General features: G+C 46.8%; 1 protein-coding gene across 5 annotated transcripts in view; it reads right to left on the reverse strand.

Annotated features, from left to right (window-relative positions):
* ELL2 (elongation factor for RNA polymerase II 2) overlaps positions 1–17,680 on the reverse strand; it is a 41,641-nt gene extending 23,961 nt beyond the window's left edge. For 2 of the 5 annotated variants that reach the window (XM_086770344.1, XM_086770347.1), the window contains exons 1-2: positions 17,499–17,680; positions 6,949–6,996 (exon numbers count right to left, since the gene is read on the reverse strand). In XM_086770344.1, the coding sequence (XP_086626470.1) occupies positions 6,949–6,996; positions 17,499–17,627 (177 nt within the window). In that variant the 5' untranslated portion in view covers positions 17,628–17,680. Of the gene's footprint in view, positions 1–6,948; positions 6,997–11,668; positions 11,900–14,874; positions 15,935–16,897; positions 17,135–17,498 lie in introns of those variants that run through there. The other 3 variants (XM_086770345.1, XM_086770346.1, XM_086770349.1) reach the window with 3 other exon arrangements.
* Positions 17,681–20,826: the final 3,146 nt, after the last annotated feature.

Here is a 20,826-nt window from a genome sequence, read left to right on the forward strand (position 1 = left end):
AGCTCAATAGGCAGGTCAAGGATTTTTGGCTTAATCAGAATTAAGATACTGCATTCAGCTCGAGATAAGCATAGTAGCAAAAAGTTTATTTTTCCTATTTGAGCAATACCTATTTGAGAAGAAGGCCAAAGAGGCTATATTAAGAAAGTACACATTGGAACCACATTAACCCATAACAGAAAATAAACTTCTGTTTGCGTCAGGAAGCAGCGCTGCAAGCGCTTATGAGTGCCATTTATATGAAGCCCGTCACACGAAATACTCTCCGCTACCAGAAGATGCATCGCAAAGGCAGCTGTGCTGAGCCTTGGGTCAGCTCCTCTGTTCGTCTCACCCAACACGCCTGGCCCTTACTGCTCTTCCCACTGCCGCCTCGCTGCTCGCAAGTGACCGGGTTTCAGCTAACACCCAGCTCAGGTCTCAACACCTGTCTGAGCTGCTGCCTTCTAGATAAGCCCACAACTGATAAACACTAAAAGAATACCGCCTCTCTGTTTTGTAAGATAACTTAATACAGATAAGTTGTGATGGACAAGGATTTACAAAGCAGTAAATAACACTCACTCATACCTAAAACTCTTAGCATCTCTGTGACACTATCAGTGCCACCCACATCTGCTTCCCCTGCATGGCCAGGCAACAGTACTGGGAGAACGCAGGCACCAAAGGGGAAAAAAAACAAGCTAAGATGCACCTAAGGGAGACTTTAGGATAAAATTGTAAAGTTTTCTTGGGTAACACTCAACAGTCTTCCCCAACAGGTCTGACCAAATTTTCTGCTTTGTAGTGACCTGCTGTTTGTTTCAAACCCTTCCCTTCTACATTTTTCTGCTTTACTTCACAGATGCTTTATCATACTGCTTTACCCTCTGCACTATCAAGCTTTCCTCCCCATTTAAGAAAAAAAAAAAAAAGTTAAAAAACCCCCTAACTTCAGTGAATCCACTGATTAATAAACTTTGTCAAAGCTGATGTGAAAAAGGCAGCATCAGAAGCCTCTGCAGAAAAGTTGTTCTTCAGTTCTGGAAAAAGAGTAATTGCGTGTTTAGCCTACAGAATCTGCATGATTTTACAGAAACATGCAGGAAGTCTTACCATCCATGTCAAACGCATCTCTCTAGTCTAACGGAGACGCAGAAAGCCTGTTTTCTAGATGCACACTGAAAAGACAGGAGCACATAATTCTCCATCGATGGCAGCTGCAGGAAATTCACTCTTTCTGCCTTTGCTCTAAGCTTCCATAAACAAAACAATTTCATCTATGTTTGCACACAATTAGAAGATGAATGTAATCAACCCTCAGAATCCCCCCTCACTGGCACATTTAGTGAGCATGTAGTGGACGATGGGAGAAGGGACCTCCTGCTTTCAAGTGCCTGAATCTCCAGCATTGCTGTGACTTTTCAGGACACAAATATTAGGAGAGACTTTAGCAACATTGGTGTCAGTTTAATATGATAATGGGTGCAATTAACACACTGTGAAGCCAATCTAATGGGTAGCTGCCAGCAAAAAGCCTGGCTCGGTGAGCAGATTCCTGCTGCTTCCCCCAGGCCAGCCAGGGCATTTGACTGTGCCAGTCCCACACAGATGCAGAGAACTAGCCTTGCAGAAAACTACAGAAGAAATTTAAAAAACAACCAGAAAAAAGTTTTCTTCTAGGTCATCCTCAGGGGCAACATCACTGCAGCAAACACACAGTGACGGGATTTGCAGAAGGGCCCTCCTTTCCCAGAGCGTCACTAGCTAAAACACAAAGCAAGAGCTGCTTTGCTGCAGTTGTCTGTAAGTACAGCAGCACACAGGGCAGAAAGGACACCAAACCCAGCTACCCATATGCACTGAAAATAATGAAGACACTAGCTTGGATATGATAAAATAAATCCCATGAAGGAAGGAGGACTGAGTTGGTACTGAGTCCCCTTGAATTTACTTTTTTTTTTTTTTTTTTTTTTTTAAAAAGGGCCTTAGCATAGGATACAGAAAATAAAAGTGGAAGAACAGACATTCTGTAGAGGTTAAGTCTTAAAATTTTAATGCTTTTGAAATCTGTAACTTTAGGATAAAATTGTAAAGTTTTCTTACTGCAAGTTGTTTGGAAACAAAAGGATGCAGAGAACACTTCTAAATATTCTGAAATGAAAATAAGCTTCCACATTTAAGTGACAAAATAAAAAAGTCAAGACTTAAAACCAATTCAGACAAACTCCATCAAGCTTGGATCAAGCGGCTGTGCAATGTGGGGAGAGCCAGGTAGCTGAGGGTACCAACAGAAGCATCCTTTGTGGCACACAGGGGTATCCTGTTCCTGCCCCTCATCCCTCTGCAGGGGAGTTTTCCCAGCAAAGCCCACGCTGCAGACCCCTACACACATCGGCCTGATGTGTACATGGAGCAGCGTGCTGTGGTTTGATCCGGCATGGCACCACTGGCCAGGCTGCAGCACTTCAGGAGAAGTGTGGAGCACTCTTGACCCTCTGCAGCCTACTTTAAAATAACATTTTAAATTCTATGTCCTCAAACTGGCTTGCAATTTCTTACCACCTAATGGATTTAGTAATAGAGAATGCCCACTAGAACAACTCAGACCCTTGACTTTAATCTGCTCCTCCTGGTAACGGATTTCCGGATCTGTCATTACCCTCTCTCACTCCAACATATCATGCTCATTGGCTCTCTAACACAAGAGCACTTCGCATCACTTTCTTCTAGACCTCCTGCGTGGACTCACTCCAATTTCTCTGGCTTGTAGCTGTTTGTCACTGCTGTCCTCCTCTTTCTCATTGTTCCTGCTGATACTGTGTTTTGTTACAGTACCCTCAGTTCAGGTCAGATGTATTTTGCACTCCAAGCCTGAGGCACTCAATCTCTTCCCTTTCTGAACACATCTATCTGCTCTGTTCCACTCTTGTTCTTCCACAGTACAGCATCATCTCATCAAGTTGACACGAGCATTGTGTTTTTAGGTGCCTCTGCTCAGCAGATGCGTTCAAGTCCTCTTTCTCCTTTGTCTCTTCTCACAATTGTCCCAGCTTGACCATCTCAGCAGTGGTTTTCCCTCAAAGTCTTACTTTTAAGGATAAGATTTGGGAGCTCACAAGCATGAGCTGGAATTTGCTTCCTGCCCTGTGCAGGCATCTGCACCAGTGCCCAGCTCATGCCATAAGTCACTACAACAGAATGAAAGGATTTAAAAATTAACAGTTGCAGGGCCCTCAAAGTTAGGCTTCCAAGATTTTTTTTGAGAGACATTTCCAATTAATCCATTTTCTAAGCTAAGGTTTACTCACAGTTTCTTTAAAGCAATGCTTCATTTGCCAAGAGGCAACAACCTGCTACTGAGGAAGGGCGCTATTCTGCTCAGCAGGGACATTCTGCTGTGCTTCATGCAACACCCACTTTTTCAAAACCCAAGAGGGACAATTTTTGCCAGAGCATCATTTGGATCTTTGCTACAGTGGCTTCTGCCCAGGCAAGCTTGCTCCCAAGCTTAAAACTTTGCTCTTCTGTCTGCATTAATGCAGAACCAAATCCATGCCGTTCTCTCCTGTGCACCAGTTCAATCACTTGAACCCGAGCACTGGGCACCGTGTTTGTTCCACTGTCACCCAGCAGATCTGTCACCAACCTGCTGCAGAAAAGCTCCTCACTCAGGAGCTGCAGCCAGGCTGCCCAGCACCCACACTGCTGCACCCTCCTCTGGCACAAGGCCCGAAGGTTTGCATGGGGCCAGAGAGCAAGGTGAGCAACAGCTGTCCCTGAACTGGAGCGAGGGGATTCAGCACGCTGCTGAACATCCCCAACCAGGCAACCGGCTTTGTACGCTCACAGGAGGCGGGCAGGGTTGCGGCAGTCACCCCACGGCAGCTGGAGGCACGGGCATCACAGGAGGAGACAGAGGACATCGCCAGCTGCGGGTACGGTGCATGCTTTGCAAGTTTTGTCGCTAGATAAGAAAGGTATTTGCAAGCTGCAGTACACAGCAGAGAAAATTAAAAATACAGGAGGGAAGCCCTACCAGGGAAAGCACAGTTGTTTGGAACATTATCATTACAGCAGTACGCTGGACTATAAACTGATTTTTTTTTCCTGAAATGTAACACGGCAGGGATACAAGTCAATTCCAATACCCACATTCCTCATGGCTATTGTATCCAGCAGAGCACGGCTGCTACAGTCCCCAGGCTGCCTAGGTGTACTCCAAACGGCTTAAGTACAAAGTATTTATTTGAAACGAATCTGTATCACTGTAGCGATAAATTTCTGGCCGTTTCTGTCGCCTGCTATCTCTCTCAGACGCCAGTGGGTGTTATCATCCAGACTGTCTTGGGAGTACGATGTTCCAGGAGGAAAAAGCCTCCCTTCCCTCTCAAGTGCCGACCTGCGCTCTGGTGCAAAAGTTTATTGTAACACTCAGAAATATTTTATTAATTCACACATCACAGAGTTCTTCGTTGCTTTTTGTGCAAGCTGTTCCAGTGCAGTGTCAGTTCTCGAACTGAAGAGCATCCAGAGGCTATGCAGCGTGCACAGACAATTCATTATCACACCAAATACAAACCATCTTACTGCATCACTGGATTTGACACCACTCCTACCTTCTTGTTAAACATAAACCTGGAATAAAAGCTTCACCCTTGCCTCTTCTAGCCTAAGGCTCCTTTTCTCAATTCCTACATCTAAGGCAACTCTAGACCACCCCAAACCAGAAAGCTCCTTTTATTTCTCCACTCTGGCCCTTCCCATCATCCACAGAGGACTGGGACTAGAATGTGTGTAACCACAGATGGAATAATTTTTTAAAATTTCCTTTTAAATGCTAGTATTTCATTCTCAGCTGGGAGTTAGGTAGTTGCCTGAATCGCAGAGGAAGGACTCTCAGGAGACAAATAATACCACTATTTGTTTTCAGCAGCATTTGAGGAAAGGTCTCGCTGTTGCAGTGCTTAGCACTGTCAAACACACCTGGAGAGCTCTCCACTCCTGAGATCTCCACATTGAAACCAGTCCCGAAGAGGAAGGAAGGCCTTTCAAAGGGCCAGGTCAGTCCTCTGTCACGCAATTTGTGTTCTGGAAACACTCAGAACATGGCACAACATACAGAAATAACGAGCAAACCATTTCCCTCCTGCTGTATGTACGGTAGTAAACGTCCTGGTTTAACTCACCATCTGCCTTAATGACCTTAGACTTCTCTCTTTATTGCAGAGACATAGGATCTAGGAATGTCCTGCAAGAAATTCCTTACTTTGCATTTCCCTAATCAGGGACAGATTTGAAAGTGACCATAACAGACTGTCGCTTCTGTAGCAAGCAGCAAAGTCCTTGCAGAGGTTTCCGTCTCATAGAGCACGGGAGCAGACCTTACTGTTCAGTTTCATAATGAAAAAGCACATAGCTGGACTCACTTTTTAACGGGAACAAGAGTGACACCACTGTAAGCCAAGATTTAGCTCCTCATAAGTCTTGCAACACCCAGATTTTGACAGCTTTTGACAAAACTCCCGTTTTTTTTTTATGCTGAGAAATAAAGTCTCCCCCAGCCTACTAACACCTCAAACCTCACATACTGCTGCAAGAGAACATGGCAGAAAGCAGCGCACGAACTTTTGTAGAGAAAGAGAGGGTGCAGGCTGGGTAAAGCATGCCGGTGATTTTTCTGTCACAGTGTACTACCAGCAGAACTTCACACCAACAGCTAGGTTAATCATTTATACCCCAAGAGCTTGTTTTGAACTCAGCCGCTGCTCCATCCCTTGCAGTGCTCGTACGCCTGCCGTGGGTCAGGAAGCCGGCAGGACTGGCCAGTCCATTTTACTGGATTACTTCCCAGCCAAATTAGCAAGCATGACTTCTCTTGACGGCAGCATGAATTACAGTCAATTTCTGCTCCCAGTTACGCTCTCCTGGTACAGCTATTTTGGCTAACTATCTTAACTAAGATAGTTACTCATTCTAGCACGGAAATTCTTTCACCAATGCAGTTTAAATATTTGCCAGTACAGTTTAAATTGCAAATAAGCTATAACAAGAAAGGCTTTTCTCACAAGTGCAGCCTTAAGAGACTTCTGTCTGCGCAAGTAGCTTTGTTCTAGACATGATTTTCCTGGCATGCGAGTACCCTTCAGCCAAACCCTGATGCTGGGCCAGGACTGTAGTTTCACTCCTGTGGGCAGGAGTACCTCCTCACACCACCACAAAAACCTTACCCATCCTTCTCTCATCCCTTCCTGGCTATCTCTACACAGCACCACACAGCTACATGGAAAACTGCATCAGTTAATGGATTTGAATTAAGGCTAATAGCATAAAAGGCACAATCCATACTTCGGTCTTTAAAAATGAGCCTTTAGCCATCCCTTAAAGTTTAAACATTAAACCCAAAATCTCAAATCATTCTACTCAGAGATCACGGCCTGTATTTAATTTTACCTTCAGCTTTAGTCCTCCAATTTGCACAACTGATCGATTGTTTAACAGGACCTGTGGCCTTTAGAGGCTACATTTCCTCATCTTCTCCTTTAACAGGCTTGAAATATTCTGTTGTACTAGAGTTTCAGAAAAGGTTCAAGAACGATTAGTAGTCTGTGGTATACAAAAGCCCACCCCTCAAAACTGCAGTTCTGCTTCACACCTTGAAAGCAACCACTTAAAGTCCATTTTAAAATATGAAATTTGCAGTGCTCAGTTGATGACTTACAAGTTATTTCCATTGATTTCAAATTTAGGCTAAAAGGTGACAAAAGCAAGATAAAGAAGCATACCTAAAGCATGACTGTCTTCCACCTTCAGCTACAAATTTTAAGTAAATATACAATGAAACATATCTGGCATTAAGCAGATCTTGAGAATGTATATAGGATTTTTTAATTTTTTTTTTTTAATAAATGACAGTGGTTACTCTACACAGCATTTATTTCCAGTACAACAAGAGCACAAAATACTCACCCCTTGGGATCCTTGAAACTGAAGTGAAGGCTGAGAAGAAACATGATCCTAGGAGAGAAAGAAAACAAGCAGAATGTAAGCAAAATGGCAAACCTCCACACTCCGGCAGAAGTTATTTTGCTGCAGAAAGAGAAGGTTGGCGTGCCCACAGCAAACCAGAGAGCTCCTCGCGCCCGTACCATGATGCAGAGCCCACTGGGCAGCAGTGGGTCCAGGTTCCTTGCAGTGCCCAGGGTTTTCTCTGCTCAGCACCGAGAAGCCTGAGAGCTGGGGCTTTATCACACTCAGCAAGGACACCAGGGCACCATGGCAAGTTCGAGAAAACACTGAAAGCTGTACAACGGTATGTGCTGGCATGGAAAGGAAAAACAACCCCTCCCATGCCTCAAGTACCACTGAAATGTGGGAGTCCCCTTCCCAAACCCTGCCCTGCTGTCCTGGTCACTTATGCACTGGGACTAGCTTCGTTTCTGAAGAGAATGTTCAATGATACCATTTTCACATGTTCTTGAGTATCAGGTCAAGTTACACGATTAACGCAGACAACCTGCCTACCTGAAAGGTCTTGATAACGATGTTTTTCCTCATCAGGATAGCGCTCAGGCCCCCCATCACCTCTCCACTGTCACAGATGACCCACTCTTCACCTGGTCCTCCATGCATGCATCAGTACTGCCAGGAGCATCTGCAAGGCCAGAAACCAAACCTCCCACTCACAGCACCTTTCGTGGGGCTCCCAGCAGCGCGGTCAGCCCGGCTGTCCTCAGGATGGCGGGGAATACAACCTCTCTTCTGCTCTTACACTCTTAACCTCAGCTAACTGCCTCAGCTAGCACATGTCCTAAAAATGGAAAGAGATGCAGTCCAGTCAAACTGGCTCCGAAAAATTTCTGAGCTCCCCGAAACAATCCTCACTTCTTCAGCTACACATGTGCCAAGGGAAATTCACAATAAGGCCAAAAATAACAAAAGCCACCTGCACCTTGTCTCTACAATTCTATGGCACCAAGTACAGCCCGTTCCCAACCTGTGAGGATGGAAGTGTCCTGCTCTGCTTCTGTGCTGACACTGCCGCCCAGTGAGATTTGCCAATGTTAAGAGGGGGGAAAAAAAAAATAAAAAAATCAAGGAGCTTGCTAGTTGGAAACTACTTTTGCTCTGCTGCAAGCTGGCTTGTGGTCAGATCTGCTCCTCAACGCAGCTCAAACAGCAATACCACCAGTGCCAGCAGGAGCCCACTGATAAGAATATCCCATTTTAGCAGCAATGCTGACTTTGCTCAGCTTTGCTGAATCCTGAAATTATGCTGTTGGACAGAAAAACATAGGGCAGCTATGCTGACTAGCTCAATTTGCTAGGCTTTGTCCACAGGGTGCTACGGGGAGTTTGCCAACCCACTGTAAACACGCCAAACAAGTTGCACCAAAGGATGACATCCTAAAGAACATAGACTTTTTTCCAGCAAAAGCATGTGCTTACGGACTTAAAATGTAGGTGTCACTCAGGAGCATTCAGGACTTAGCACTCCTGGAAAGGTGAGCTAGGTCCACCTTCCGTCCTCTCCTCCCTCCAGACACAGGTTTCTCCTCCTTCACTTGCATTTGTCTTACCCATTTGCCATAAAATCCATCTCACCCATCTAGCAGAAGGCTCCCCACACTGGGCTTGGTGATGAGCTGATGCTGCTCACACAGGTGCCAGCGAGTGCTGGAGACAGTGGAGGGCAGCCAGCTGAGTCTGTGAGCATCACCCACTGCCATGAAAACCCAGAGTGGGGCTCAGGCAGAAATTATATCGCTGGAGAGCTTCAGTTCCCACATGGATCGGCAGTGAAGTCTTTTTAAAAAAGACTATGTTTGTTTTTCCACGATCAGAAGCGTATACACTGTCTCAAGTTATGCAGCAGCGAACAACATTTACAACTTTAAGCCCTGAAATGGCTTGCTGCAAATTTGTCTGTGGCATAAACCTTCTGACTTAAAGCCAGAAAGTTTTAGCAGTGAGCCAAGTTTGACATTATTGATGCACCGATCTGCTTATCCAGCACACACAAGTAAACTCATTTAAAAAATGCAATGGGTTACATATGTGAAGGCCAGCGCAGTTATGAAGCCTAACCCTTGTCTGAGGTTTTCCAGAATGAAGTTTAGTGCTCTACACAGAAATTACAAATGCCCTTCACAAAACATCAAGCCAGACAGGTGATGCCATGATTGTGTAGGACCATGCAGCAGCCATCACCTCTTACAGTGGCTCAGAGAATTTGATGCAAGCTCCTCTACTGCAGCACAAGGAAATGTCATAAAAAAAAACCAACCCACAAACAAAAACCCACCAAATTTATCAGGGTGTCAAGCAGAAAGGTCTCAGCTAGCTGCTGGCAGGTGGTCCGGAGCAGCAGGCTGCTGCGGCAGGGATCAAGGCAGAGGACCTTGGCCCTCCACCCAAATCTTCTGTCAACCTGTGTCTAACAAGCCGACCACTTTGAACAGCCACCACACGGACCTCAGGCTTTAGGCACAGACCTAGGATCTGCTTCTCCAAATCCTCCTTCCCTCTGATCCCCCAGGATCAACCATTTTCCTGTATTTCTTTTCTTGCACTGAAGAGCATGAAGTTTTGGAGAAAAGTCTCTCTGCAGGAACCCAGAAGTGCCACCACTTTCCCATGCCCATTCCCCTCGTACTTCCCCGCCACCCGCCCTTGCTAGGAGTGTTAGAGCATGCATCCCTCATTAGCCTTGCTCTGCACCCCTTCACACACTTACTGTCCACAAGGTAGCCTAGTCCCTGACTGAACCCTCTGACACTGCCTGCCCGCAGCCTCCTATGACAGCAAGACGCAGAAGTCCACCACCCAACAGGTGAACAGACCCACCTGCTTTACTTTTATCTGTTCGTTCCATCTGCTGGTTCCATCAGCTGCCCTCTCACTCCAGTACCGCAAGATATGAGCAGTTTCAGCTCTGCTGTCCTGTCTCCTATGACTCCCCAAGCCACAGTTCCATATCTTTCACTTCCCAGTGAAAAGCCCCAGCCTCTGCATCTCAATACCTTCTTCAGGCCACTGCTGAACATGTTTGGTGAAACTGGCTCCAAGACTGACACCTGGGAAATCAGAGGTGGACTCGCTTCCACCCTGAAGAGCCACCACTAAGCCAGACCCGTTTCTGCACATCATTCCTCCAGTGCTGATCTGACCAGCATCACCTCTCACCTAACGTGAACTGACCTCTCTTCCCAATCCACTGTCAACAGTTCGGCCAGGTCAGCCCAAAACTTCTGGAACAGCAAACTTGGAAACTCTGCAATCCCACACCAGGGGCTTAAGCTCCAGAGTCTCGCCTAGCTAATCCAAGAAAATGATCCTGGAAAAACTGTTAATGCCCAAAACGGCTGGAGCAACGAGTGCATCACCTTGCTGAAGAGCAGGAATAACCAGCCTTCAACTCAGCTGAAAACCAAGCTACAAACAGCTCCAGGCACAATTCACTTCAGTAATTACTCTTTACTTGCATGTCAAGATTTTATTTACAATAAGAAATAAGTTCTCCTACACAGGACTGGTTAAAAAAAAAAATTAGCTAGAGGAACTGTGACATTCAGATCTTAAATCTCTGATTTGGTGGACCAAAACTCAAGAGCTGACCGGCTTGTCTTCTCCAGGCCCACTGTTTTGCTTAATAGTCTTCGGGCAGGGACTGTGTCTAGTCGCAAGACTCAGGATCTGCACTCACACACGGCACGCTGCAAATAACTCAGATATTTATAAGGCACCACCCTTGTATACAAAGCTAATTATCTACTGTTTTTCAGGCATGTTGACTCAGACTGAGCAGAAGATGCCTTCGTATGAGTACATTAGAGACTGACATAATAAAATTTTTCATATGCTTTGATAATTTTTAGAGCTGCGTATTATGTACAAGGAGGCTAGGACAATGTTAGCCTACGGATTTCCCCGATCTCCTCCTCCTTTCAGCAGGTTCTCTTCCCTGCCTTGGGCCTTAGAGCCACTCACTGAGCCTAAAAAAGTTATGTCAGTTCAGAGTATGGTCTTGTATCAGCACAACTTATGCTGAGGAATTTCACAGGCCTCCTCGCAAGGAGAAGAAAAAGCATTTGGACGGAAAGACTACCTGCACTGACAAAATCCATTAAATTACTACAGACAGCGTATCACTGCTACAGAGGATTCCTCCTACATACGCACTCCAGGCTGCACTTAACGAAGTTCAGATCGCCAACTCTGACCTCTGAAAGTGTAATATATTAAAACAACCACACTGCAGAGTCATTTTGACACGAAGACATGGAGATATAATTTGGCCTCCTTTAGTGTATCCATTCTGACTAGTTTTGGAGTTACATTGTTTTGTTGGTGGGGTTTAAAAAAAAACTAACAAAAAACCCAGCATCTTCACATGATCTGGACAGTACTCAGTAAGCAGAGAAATCCAAAACACTGAAAACACCTTAGCACATGGCTTCATGATTTGGTTACTATACGAACCCTAGAGACGCAGTGCTCATTGTTACACCCAGAGTACTTCACAAATGCCACAGTTATCCTCCTGTTCGCGATAAGCATTACTGCCATTTTACAAGCACTAACAGAGAGAGAAGGTTACGTTCTGTGATACGGGGTAGTTTTGGTTGTCAGATGTAAAAAATCCAAGTTCAAATTATCACTGAGACTCACCAGCACTCGAAATCCTCACCTGTAGATCCTGTTTCCCTCCACCGTAACCACGACAGGCGCATGGCAGTGACAGGCTACACGAGGGAGGCTGACAAAAGGAGCACTTGACTGCCCGATGCCACACCAGACCACTGGCACGGGCACCAGGAGAAGGTAAGCAGAAGCAGCGTGCATCTCATCAGCTCGCCCCATCTCCTTCAGCATCGATGTTGCAGCCCTGGGGCCAGCCAGGAGCAGCCTCGGGAGAGGGAAAGCCACAGAGGTGCCAGCTCAGAGGGTGCCAGCTCAGAGGGTGGGACTGCCCTTCCTAGGAAGCTGACAAATGGATTTACTTAGCTGCATTGGAAAACAAAGCTGTATTCTTACTGCATGGCCATCAACTGCTCAACAGCCCATGGTGTCTGAAAGAGGAAGGTGCGGCTCCTTTCTGTACCTGTTCCCTCCAGCACTTGTTTGTCTTTTCCATAACCTCATTCAAGTTGCTAACCTACAAGAAGACACTCCCCAAAAACAGTTAAACGGGTAATTTTCTCCAACAGAAAGGAGTGGAATAGCACTTTCCCCTTTCAGGAGCCAAGAAACCTCAAATCGGTTCACGCCATCTCAAAATCTCACTCTGGATGTTCAGCTCAGTTGTGTCTCTCGTGATCCCCTGCACTGGGTGCAGGCAAGGTGCTACGATCAAGCCATCACGTTTGCTAGGACAGTGTTTAACTGCCCTAAGTTTTTCCTGCAGTCCCATGTCTCATCAGCCACAACCTTCTGACATCTGAAACAGGATGCACATCTTAGTCACCTCATTCCAGATCTCTGATTTATCCAGGGCAGTCCTGCGCGCTCGGCCAGGCAGGAATCCTGTGGGAAGGTAAGGCATCAATAACACTGGAAGAGCTACAGCTACCACAGAGAAACTGTAAGGATTAAGATTTTTCTCGCCACTAGCAGATTTCTTTGAAATTGGACTCAGAAGTTAGCGACAACACAAAAACACTCAGTGATGTCACCCAGGCATTGCTGTTGTAAGAAAAGAGGTTCAACGGAGCTCTCAATCAACCAGTCATTGATGCAAATGCACTTATAATGAATACTTGTATTGCTCGAATTGATTAACACTGCATTATCAGTTACATCACAGGTTAAGATACACGCAATCTTAGATTTCAAGAAACCAAATGAAAATAGATGCACAACTTATCACCTCTCTACCAGTATATTTAGACTGGCAATCTGGAGGTAAAAACACAGAGATGGCACATAGGCATGTCCCTTCTTCCACGCAGAAGTGAACATCACTCCCCATCACTCCCAGTTTGGATACCAGTGGCAAACATGCTAGTGGTAGATTTTCATTCATGTGTCGACAGTAGAATGGAATGACATGGGCTGTCCAGCCCCACTGCAGGCTCTGGAAGCGCCCTGTAGGAACCAGACTCTCCTGTACCCTCCTGTTCCCAGGATGATCTTCAGTCTCTTCCAGCCACACTTTTGCCCACTGCTAGCTCGCTTCAGTTCATTCCACTCCCTGGGAGACGGGAGGGACAACCAGCCAACCTCAGCCCTTGGCTGAACTCAGAGCTCATAGTGATTCTTGCTTCCAGTCTTCTCCATCACTCTCAGTTAACCCCAGCCTACTTTCCTCTTTTCCTAGGGCTTATCTTCCCAGTCTTCTTGTGTCATCACCCTTAGCTCCCCCTCCAGTCAAGTCCCATACTGTTAACTCTCTAGCTGCTCACACCTAGGGCCACATCTACCCACTGCAGGTGCCAGGGCCCATCCTTATACACCTTAATTTACACCCAGCACAGCTGTGGGGACATGCAAATACAGTTTTGAAAAGACTAACAAGTGTCCACCTTAGAGCTGACCTCGAAAGCTAAAAAAACAAAACCTATGCCATCCACCTCATCTGTGAGCAGAAGCGCGTCCTCACTCCCAGTAGGACACCACCAGAGCTCCCTAGAAGGCCAAACTTTTCCAACAAATGAGTTTCCTAACACCTAGTTCTGGCCAGCTGAGGCACATAGAAGCCGTGGGAAAATTCAATCCTGCTGAACAAAATATGGCAGAGCCGTATGACTCCATTTCAATTGCCTACAGTCGGAGAACATCAGGCAAAGATCACATTTCATATGCTTACTGACTCAGCAGCTCTGCAGCTGGAACATCCCTATGACCGTTTGCAGAACAAAAACTTAAATGCAAAACAGATTCCTTGAAAAGCTCAGCTTCTACCGGTCAAAACTTTTGCTTTAACAACATGCAGAATAAGATATATGCCTCCAGCTGCTTTTTCTTGGAGAAGCTCAGCTGAAACATGTCTGTAGACAGACATTAACCCTGCAAAAAGCCGCATCAGTTGAAGGCAGCGCTGTCCCCATTGCTCTGCAGATACTACTCAGTGCAGTGTTCTGTGATCTGCTTCAGAGCAGTCAGCAGATTAGGTCAGGCCACCACCACTGAGAGTGAAATTATATGCTGCAGCCAAGCCAGATGACAGGCTCCGTGTCCAGCAAGGTAAAACAACTCCATTTCTCTTTAACCTGTTCTCATTACACTGCTTCTGAGGATCATACAGTAAGCCAACTTTACAGCAAAGCCAGCAAAAAGTGATTTTTGGTTTTTTGCTGGGCTATGTTTACAGAGGGCGGAGTTGCATGCTATAACTTGAGCTAATCTAATCACTTAGCTGCCACTGAAAAAGGGAGGTTCTGCTCCCATTCCTTATCCTGGCCAAGTGCTCTCTGTGCCCTCCCACTGAGTTAGCTCTCATGCATCTCCATCCAGTACTAAACCAGCATGGAAAAAGAAACAAAAGAACCCCACAACTAAATAAACTGGTTCAAAAAAAGTCCCAGAGGGTAACACCTGGGGTGGAGGAAGATGCCAGAGCAGCCGAGCCCTGGAGCCTGGTCCCAGCAGCAGGCACAGCTCTCCCTGAGGTGGGCAGGGACTGCTCAGCCTTGCTTTTAGAGCAGGACTCCGGACACCCCGCCTGCCTATGGGACATAGATACTGCACCGGGGCAAGTCATCCTGTGCTTCTCGTCGCTCTCTCCTGCGCGGCAGCTGCAACTCTGGCCTCCGAGGGCAACACATGGCACTTAATTGAACAAAAGACAAAGTATTACACCCTGCTAAACAGAACTTGGTTTAAAAAAGTTAGCAATGCTTAAATTAATACTGCCATGGATGATGCTCACAGATCTTAAAGCATGCCGCTCAGTACCATCAAAGGAAACCTAGGCAAGATGAATGTCCTCCACCATCTGAATTCAGACCACCCCAGGCCATGATGACGGAGCACAGAAAGCGAGCAGGGAATCAGGATTTGTCCTCACAAATACTAAGCTGCAGAGATCAGGCCTGCTGAAGAGAAACAATCTCTCTTCTGTATTTATGAAGGTGGAGTTGAAGTTAGATGTTTTTAATGTAAGAATTGAAAAGTTTTTCAAGTTTTCTTTAACTGTCACGTCAGCTAAGCAGAGGTAACAGCAAGGAGCAAGTACTTCATTCTTTATGCAGAGTGTTTAAATTTGAACGTTAAGCAATTAAGTATACAGAGCCTGATTACATGCTGCCTCAGTTCTACAGGTGATGGGGTAAGTAGGTCATCAGAGGGTTATCCCAATTTTTCATGTCTACATGCTTTCTGAGATATCACTTGTGTTACACAGATAAGATCTCCAGCACAGCACAGAGGAAACAGCAGAACTGCAGGTTACCTTCCTTGCATTCCCTTTACTGCCTTCCCCAATTCTTGGCAACGCTGATTTTAAGCCTGCATTGCAAATTTTTCAGTTGCACAGCCAGAACTGAAATGGGTCAGGAAAGCAGCTGAGCATTAAGTTAGAGAGAAGGAAGGTATCACCAGCCAGAGACCATGAACCTGTCCTCCTCTGGCACCAGACAGATGCGTAGGCTAGCAGATCACAACCAGACCTATTTAAAATGGAGACAACAGAAGGAGATAGTTTCTTTTCCCTCCCTCATTCCTCCCCCTGATGCTGATACTCTTGGCAAATATTGATTAAACAAACAAAAAACCATCTCCAACAAGATAACTCTGAGGATCACTTCCTGAATAGTGATACAGGAGGTTTTTCTGCCAGTGCAAAAGTCAGAAATGTGTGATTTTGTTAGAGTTTAAAAGATGACCGTTTTTAAACCCAGAAATTCCAGAGGCTAGAATAGCAGAGCTTGAAGTGTCTGTGTTCCGTTATTCTTTCACTTGCTGCTGTTCAAATGCACATCCAAGCTCCAGCAGGACCAGATTACGGAAAGCAGATCTGCAGGAAGAGTTGGAGTCTCATTTACAGTTAGGGAAATGAAGAAACAGTGAAACAGGGAAAAGCATTTCAATTATTTTCTTGATCATAATGACTATAAAAAGCTCTTTACTCAGTTTGCAGTGTTCTGATGATTAGGGATATATTGCTCATTTTTCATGCAAAATTACATTAACCTGGAAATTGACCATGGTTTACAAAAAAAGCCCACAGGTGAGTAATTTACCCAAGTTGTTTCATAAATCAGAAACAATTAAACCTCTCCCAAGATGTATTTACCTGCAGTCAAGAAAGCAGTTTTACCACAGTCAGCACAATTTCTAACTTGTTATGTGTTCGAACACGCCAAAGCGTCTGATTTCAAACTGCAACACCACGTTATCACAACTTCCCCAAGGTGTGCAGGGCTTTTTGGGATCCCTGCTCCCCATCCCGGCCTGGAACACTCATGGTGCAAGGCCAAACCCCTCAGCTCCCATCACAAGGGATGCGCTCCCACCTGGGAACCATATCCCACCCACATCCCACCGGCTGTGAAACGGCATCCCTTTTCCAGAGCATGCAACTCATTTGTCCTGAGTTAATGATCCTAAGTCATGGAATGATTCGGGTGGGAAGGGATCTTTAAAGGTCACCTAGTCCAATCCCCTCCCTGCAAGGAGCAGGGAAGGAAGGGGGAAAAGTCTTCATTAGACCAGCATGTCAAATTTCGGCTTATAGTACCTTTGTACCTGGAATATTCCCAACTCAAGAATGGCAATTTTTAACTATCCCGGGCTGAAGAGACCAAATTTAACATAGACTTATATTCTTGGTTTTAACACATAATCTACCCTTTATCACAAAGAGCTGCAGTGTTTCCTTCTGCCTGTTCCCCCCCAAAACCCAGCTGAAAAGCCAGCTGAAGAGGCATGATGGATTTCTCCTCCGCTACGGAAAATGGGCCGACCACTACTCACTTACAGAACTCAAGGCTGCAAAAACAGTTCGAGTCTTTCATAGACGTAGTGGCCCCAGAACCCTTTTAAGCCGTTCTCATGAAACAAGCGCTCCTGGAAACTTGACAGAAGTTTGTAGGGGTCTCAGGAAAACCCGCAGACGCCTGGTGCCATGTTTGTTCAGAAGGCCTTGTAGCCCACTGCCGCGGCTGACGGGTCACGGCGGCCGGTAAGCATCCCGGCCCAACAACGGCGGCTGCAACTGCCAAATTCAAACACCTGAGTCACCTTCCGCAGCCCCGGGGACCCACGCCGGCTCCCGGCCCCCTGCAGCCCCTTTGCTGCCCGCTTGCGGGACGGCTTGGCCCGCCCGGCCACGGCGGCCGTCCCGACCCGGCGCCGGTACCAATAACGCCCGAACCGGTCCAACTACGGCCACGGGGCGGCCGCCGAGGCAACGCCGAACGTTTACAGAACGGCAGGCAGAACGCGCGGCCAGAACCCGGCTGCCACCGGCCGCGCTCCTCGGGGGGCGGCTGCGCCCCGAGGGGCCCGTGGGACCCCAGGGGAGCCGGGAACGCGGGGCGAGGCGTGCACCGGGATGAACGCCCGGCCCCGCCGCTCACCTTGCAGCCCTGGTAGCTCTCCAGCGCCCGCAGGGCGGTCTCGGTCAGCTTGACGTGCAGCACCGTGAAGTTGGGCGCGTCCTTCCCGCAGGACACGCCGTACCTCTCCCCTTCCCGCAGCTCCGCCATCTTACGCGCCCCTCAGCCCCGGCGCCGACCCACGGCCCCGGCCGCCCCTTCCCCCGCCGGCTGCCGCCGCCGCTACGGCCATCCGGCCGCTACGGCCGCCCCGCCGCGCGCAGCCGCGTCGCCCGCACCGGCCCGACGGGGCGGGGCCTGTCCCGGCGGGAGGCCGGGCCAGCGAGCCACGCCCCCACGGGGAGGCGGGAAGGGGCCGCGGGGCGGGGCGGGGAGTGGGGTTCAACATGGCCGACGAGGGTGTGTGGACGCGCTCCACTGAGGTCTGAGGCGCACACCCCCACCCCGTCCTCAGAGCCCGAGGAGCCTGGAGACACCCCTTCTCTGGGCAACCTGGGCCAGCGCTCTACCACCCTCAGATTAATTTTTTTTTTCCTGATGTCTAACCTAAATCTGCCTCCCTCTGTTTTAAACCCATTCTCCCTCGTCCTGTCACAGCAGGCCCTGCTGAAGAGTCTCTCCCCACCTTTCCTGCAGCCCCCTTTGGGCACTGGGAGCCGCTCTCAGCTCTCCCCGGAGCCTCCTCTTCTCCAGGCTGAACAGCCCCAGCTCTCCCAGCCTGGCCTCACAGGAGAGCTGCTCCAGCCAGCTTCACGGCTCTATTATTTGGTTTATTTTTAAATGAACAGGGACTACACTGGCCATTCAAGTTGTTGAAGCAGCTTTCTAGTGCGAATTGGACTGCTTCAGCAGGAAAGTGCCCTGCTTTACCATCTCACGGGTCAAGGAGCAGCTTCACGCCACGTGCAGCCTCCCCACGCAGCCCGGTCCGAGCCCAGGTAAGCCGGTCTGCGAGGGTCAGTGCAGGCGCACGATCGTTCCCGTCTCACCCATGCTGAAATCGCCCCCGGTCTTTTCTCAGCCCACAGTTTCCTAAAAAGAGGCACGCCAGCAGCGTCCAAAGGCTGCCATGTGCTCTGCAGGAGGAGCTGGCATGGAGGAGTGACTGGCATAGCACTGACCAAAATTACAGGCCAATAGTTCCACTGACTGCAGGTTGCTGTTTAAGTTACTTACATGCACGGAAAATATTTTTTAGGCAGCTTAAAATAGTTTTACTTTCATTTTCCCCATACTCCAGCTCTACGATTCATCTCAGTCAGCTGGCACCGAAAAATACTTGTCCAGTCTTTACAGGCTTAGAGTTTAAAAGCATGCTATGTAAAACGTGTTGACTATTATCTTCCAAAGCACGTTTTTCACATCACAAATTAAAATCTTGTCTTCACCTTCAAGACCGTATCTGCCCTGGTCTGGTCTCCTGGCTGCCACGCTCAGATGATAATTGACTGGTTTGGTTTTCATCTCCACCAGTTTTGTTATTTTCCTGTTCTTTCTTCTATGCTGTGGTAGACTGAAATACCTTTCTGATACACACACACACATATATATGTATATATATACACCTTCATACAGGCATACATATATGTGTGTGTCTATACATGTATATACACCCTGATACAACCCCCTTTCTTCAGGTCATTTCTCAATGTACACCTGTTCAGCTTCCCTTTTTTTTTTGTGATCATTATTTCCTGGCATAACTGAGCAAATACAATGTATAATAAGAAGAAAGCTAATGGTAACTATCTCTTGACCATATAAATGCATAACTCTATCCATACTGGGCCATTTCCTATTTGGGGAAGGCTTAATTAAGTCCTGTAAGTGTTATACCTATAGGTGTGTCTATGCAGTGCTCTGTGGCAACCAAGGTTGCCTGCGTGTATGTTTCTTTGCAAGACTGGTTCTCTGGAATGTGAATCTTTCCTAACGTGACTACTTTATTATATAAATAATAACATCTCAGGGACCAATAGGGTATGAAGAGCAGACGTCAGTGATTTCTTCAAAACGCCTTGATGTGTAAGGCTCGAAGTTTTCACCAGGCTATATGCAGCAAGTGGTGATGCGGAGTCTGTACAAAAACAAAGCCATGAAGGTAGAAGGAAACATGTTTTTATGAGCGCCTTGACGAGAGTTCATGCTTTTAGTCAGTCAGTGCATTCATCCTCCTCTGAGCTCGCTGTTCCCCTAAGACATTCTGCCCTTGCTTAAGCTCTTTAGGGAGTTTTTTGCTTTTTTGCTTTCCTTCTGTTTGTTTTTTGAGGGGGCGTGTGGTGCATATAATAATTTTCTCTGTATTTTCAGATATCAGGTGAATGAAAAACTGAGAATAGAGCAGTCTGCTTCAGCTCCCAACTTCGACACTTTTCCATCCGTTTCCCGGTTAGTAAGCTCCCAAGCGCATCACCCCAGGAAGAAGGGGGCAGATCCTCTCCCCTGCCAACAGCCCCGGGAAAAGCGGAGAAAACCTCGTCTGTGAGACACACAGCTAGGAGCTTTAGTAAAACAAGCCAAAGGTTTATGATGGAAAAACAAACGCCTTTAGCCATTGCAAAAGCAAAGCCTAATTTGCGCTTATTTCATCCACTTGCTGATTTTCTTTCTGCTCTTAGTTTTCGTATGTGAGACCATACAGAGTGTAAATAATGTTTTGTAGAAAATGAAACATTTCTGGGCATTCAGTTATTTAGGATCTGGTCCAGCTCCTGTTATTATCAGGATCAAAGTGAACAAGGACACAATAAGAGACTCGCAGAAAAAAATAATGGACAGCTTACCGGGTTGATGATGGTGTCGCAGCTCACTCTTTGGTTTTACAAGGTGAGATTGCAGGCCCTGTTCCCAAAAATAGCCCCCAGAAGAAAACCCTGCACATGTCCTGCGGGAGTCAGTGGCCTTGCATTCCCTGTGCTGCAGATTTTTGGGTCTTTAAGGCTTGTCTGTACAGGGAGAACCTGTGGTCTTGCCAATGTATGAAGTTGTGCCTTTTTAATTAAAAGTGTGATTGCATGCTGAGATGCTGAAACTGGTGCAGCTTTGTAAGTGGACACCTTTAAGCTAACGAGGGCGGTTTCTTTCACAGTAAATTGTTTAAGCTTATCTTGCAAAAGTGAGTTAAGAAATGTTGACACAAACTGCTTTAGTGGCAAATGACGAGTGAAATAATTTCTTCCACTGGCACAGGCAGATATGGAAGAAGGCTTTTTTTTTTAATAAAACTCGTTTAAAGTGCAAATTCCATGCTCAGAGCTTTAACATTTGTGCAGTCTCTAGATCTTCTGATAATTAGAGTTTTTTTTCAAACAGCATTCTGCAAGTGGCAAGGTGAGAAATCTAATTTCAT

Source organism: Chlamydotis macqueenii, chromosome Z (assembly GCF_036417535.1).
Source record: "Chlamydotis macqueenii isolate bChlMac1 chromosome Z, bChlMac1.mat, whole genome shotgun sequence".
Lineage (NCBI taxonomy): Eukaryota > Metazoa > Chordata > Aves > Otidiformes > Otididae > Chlamydotis > Chlamydotis macqueenii.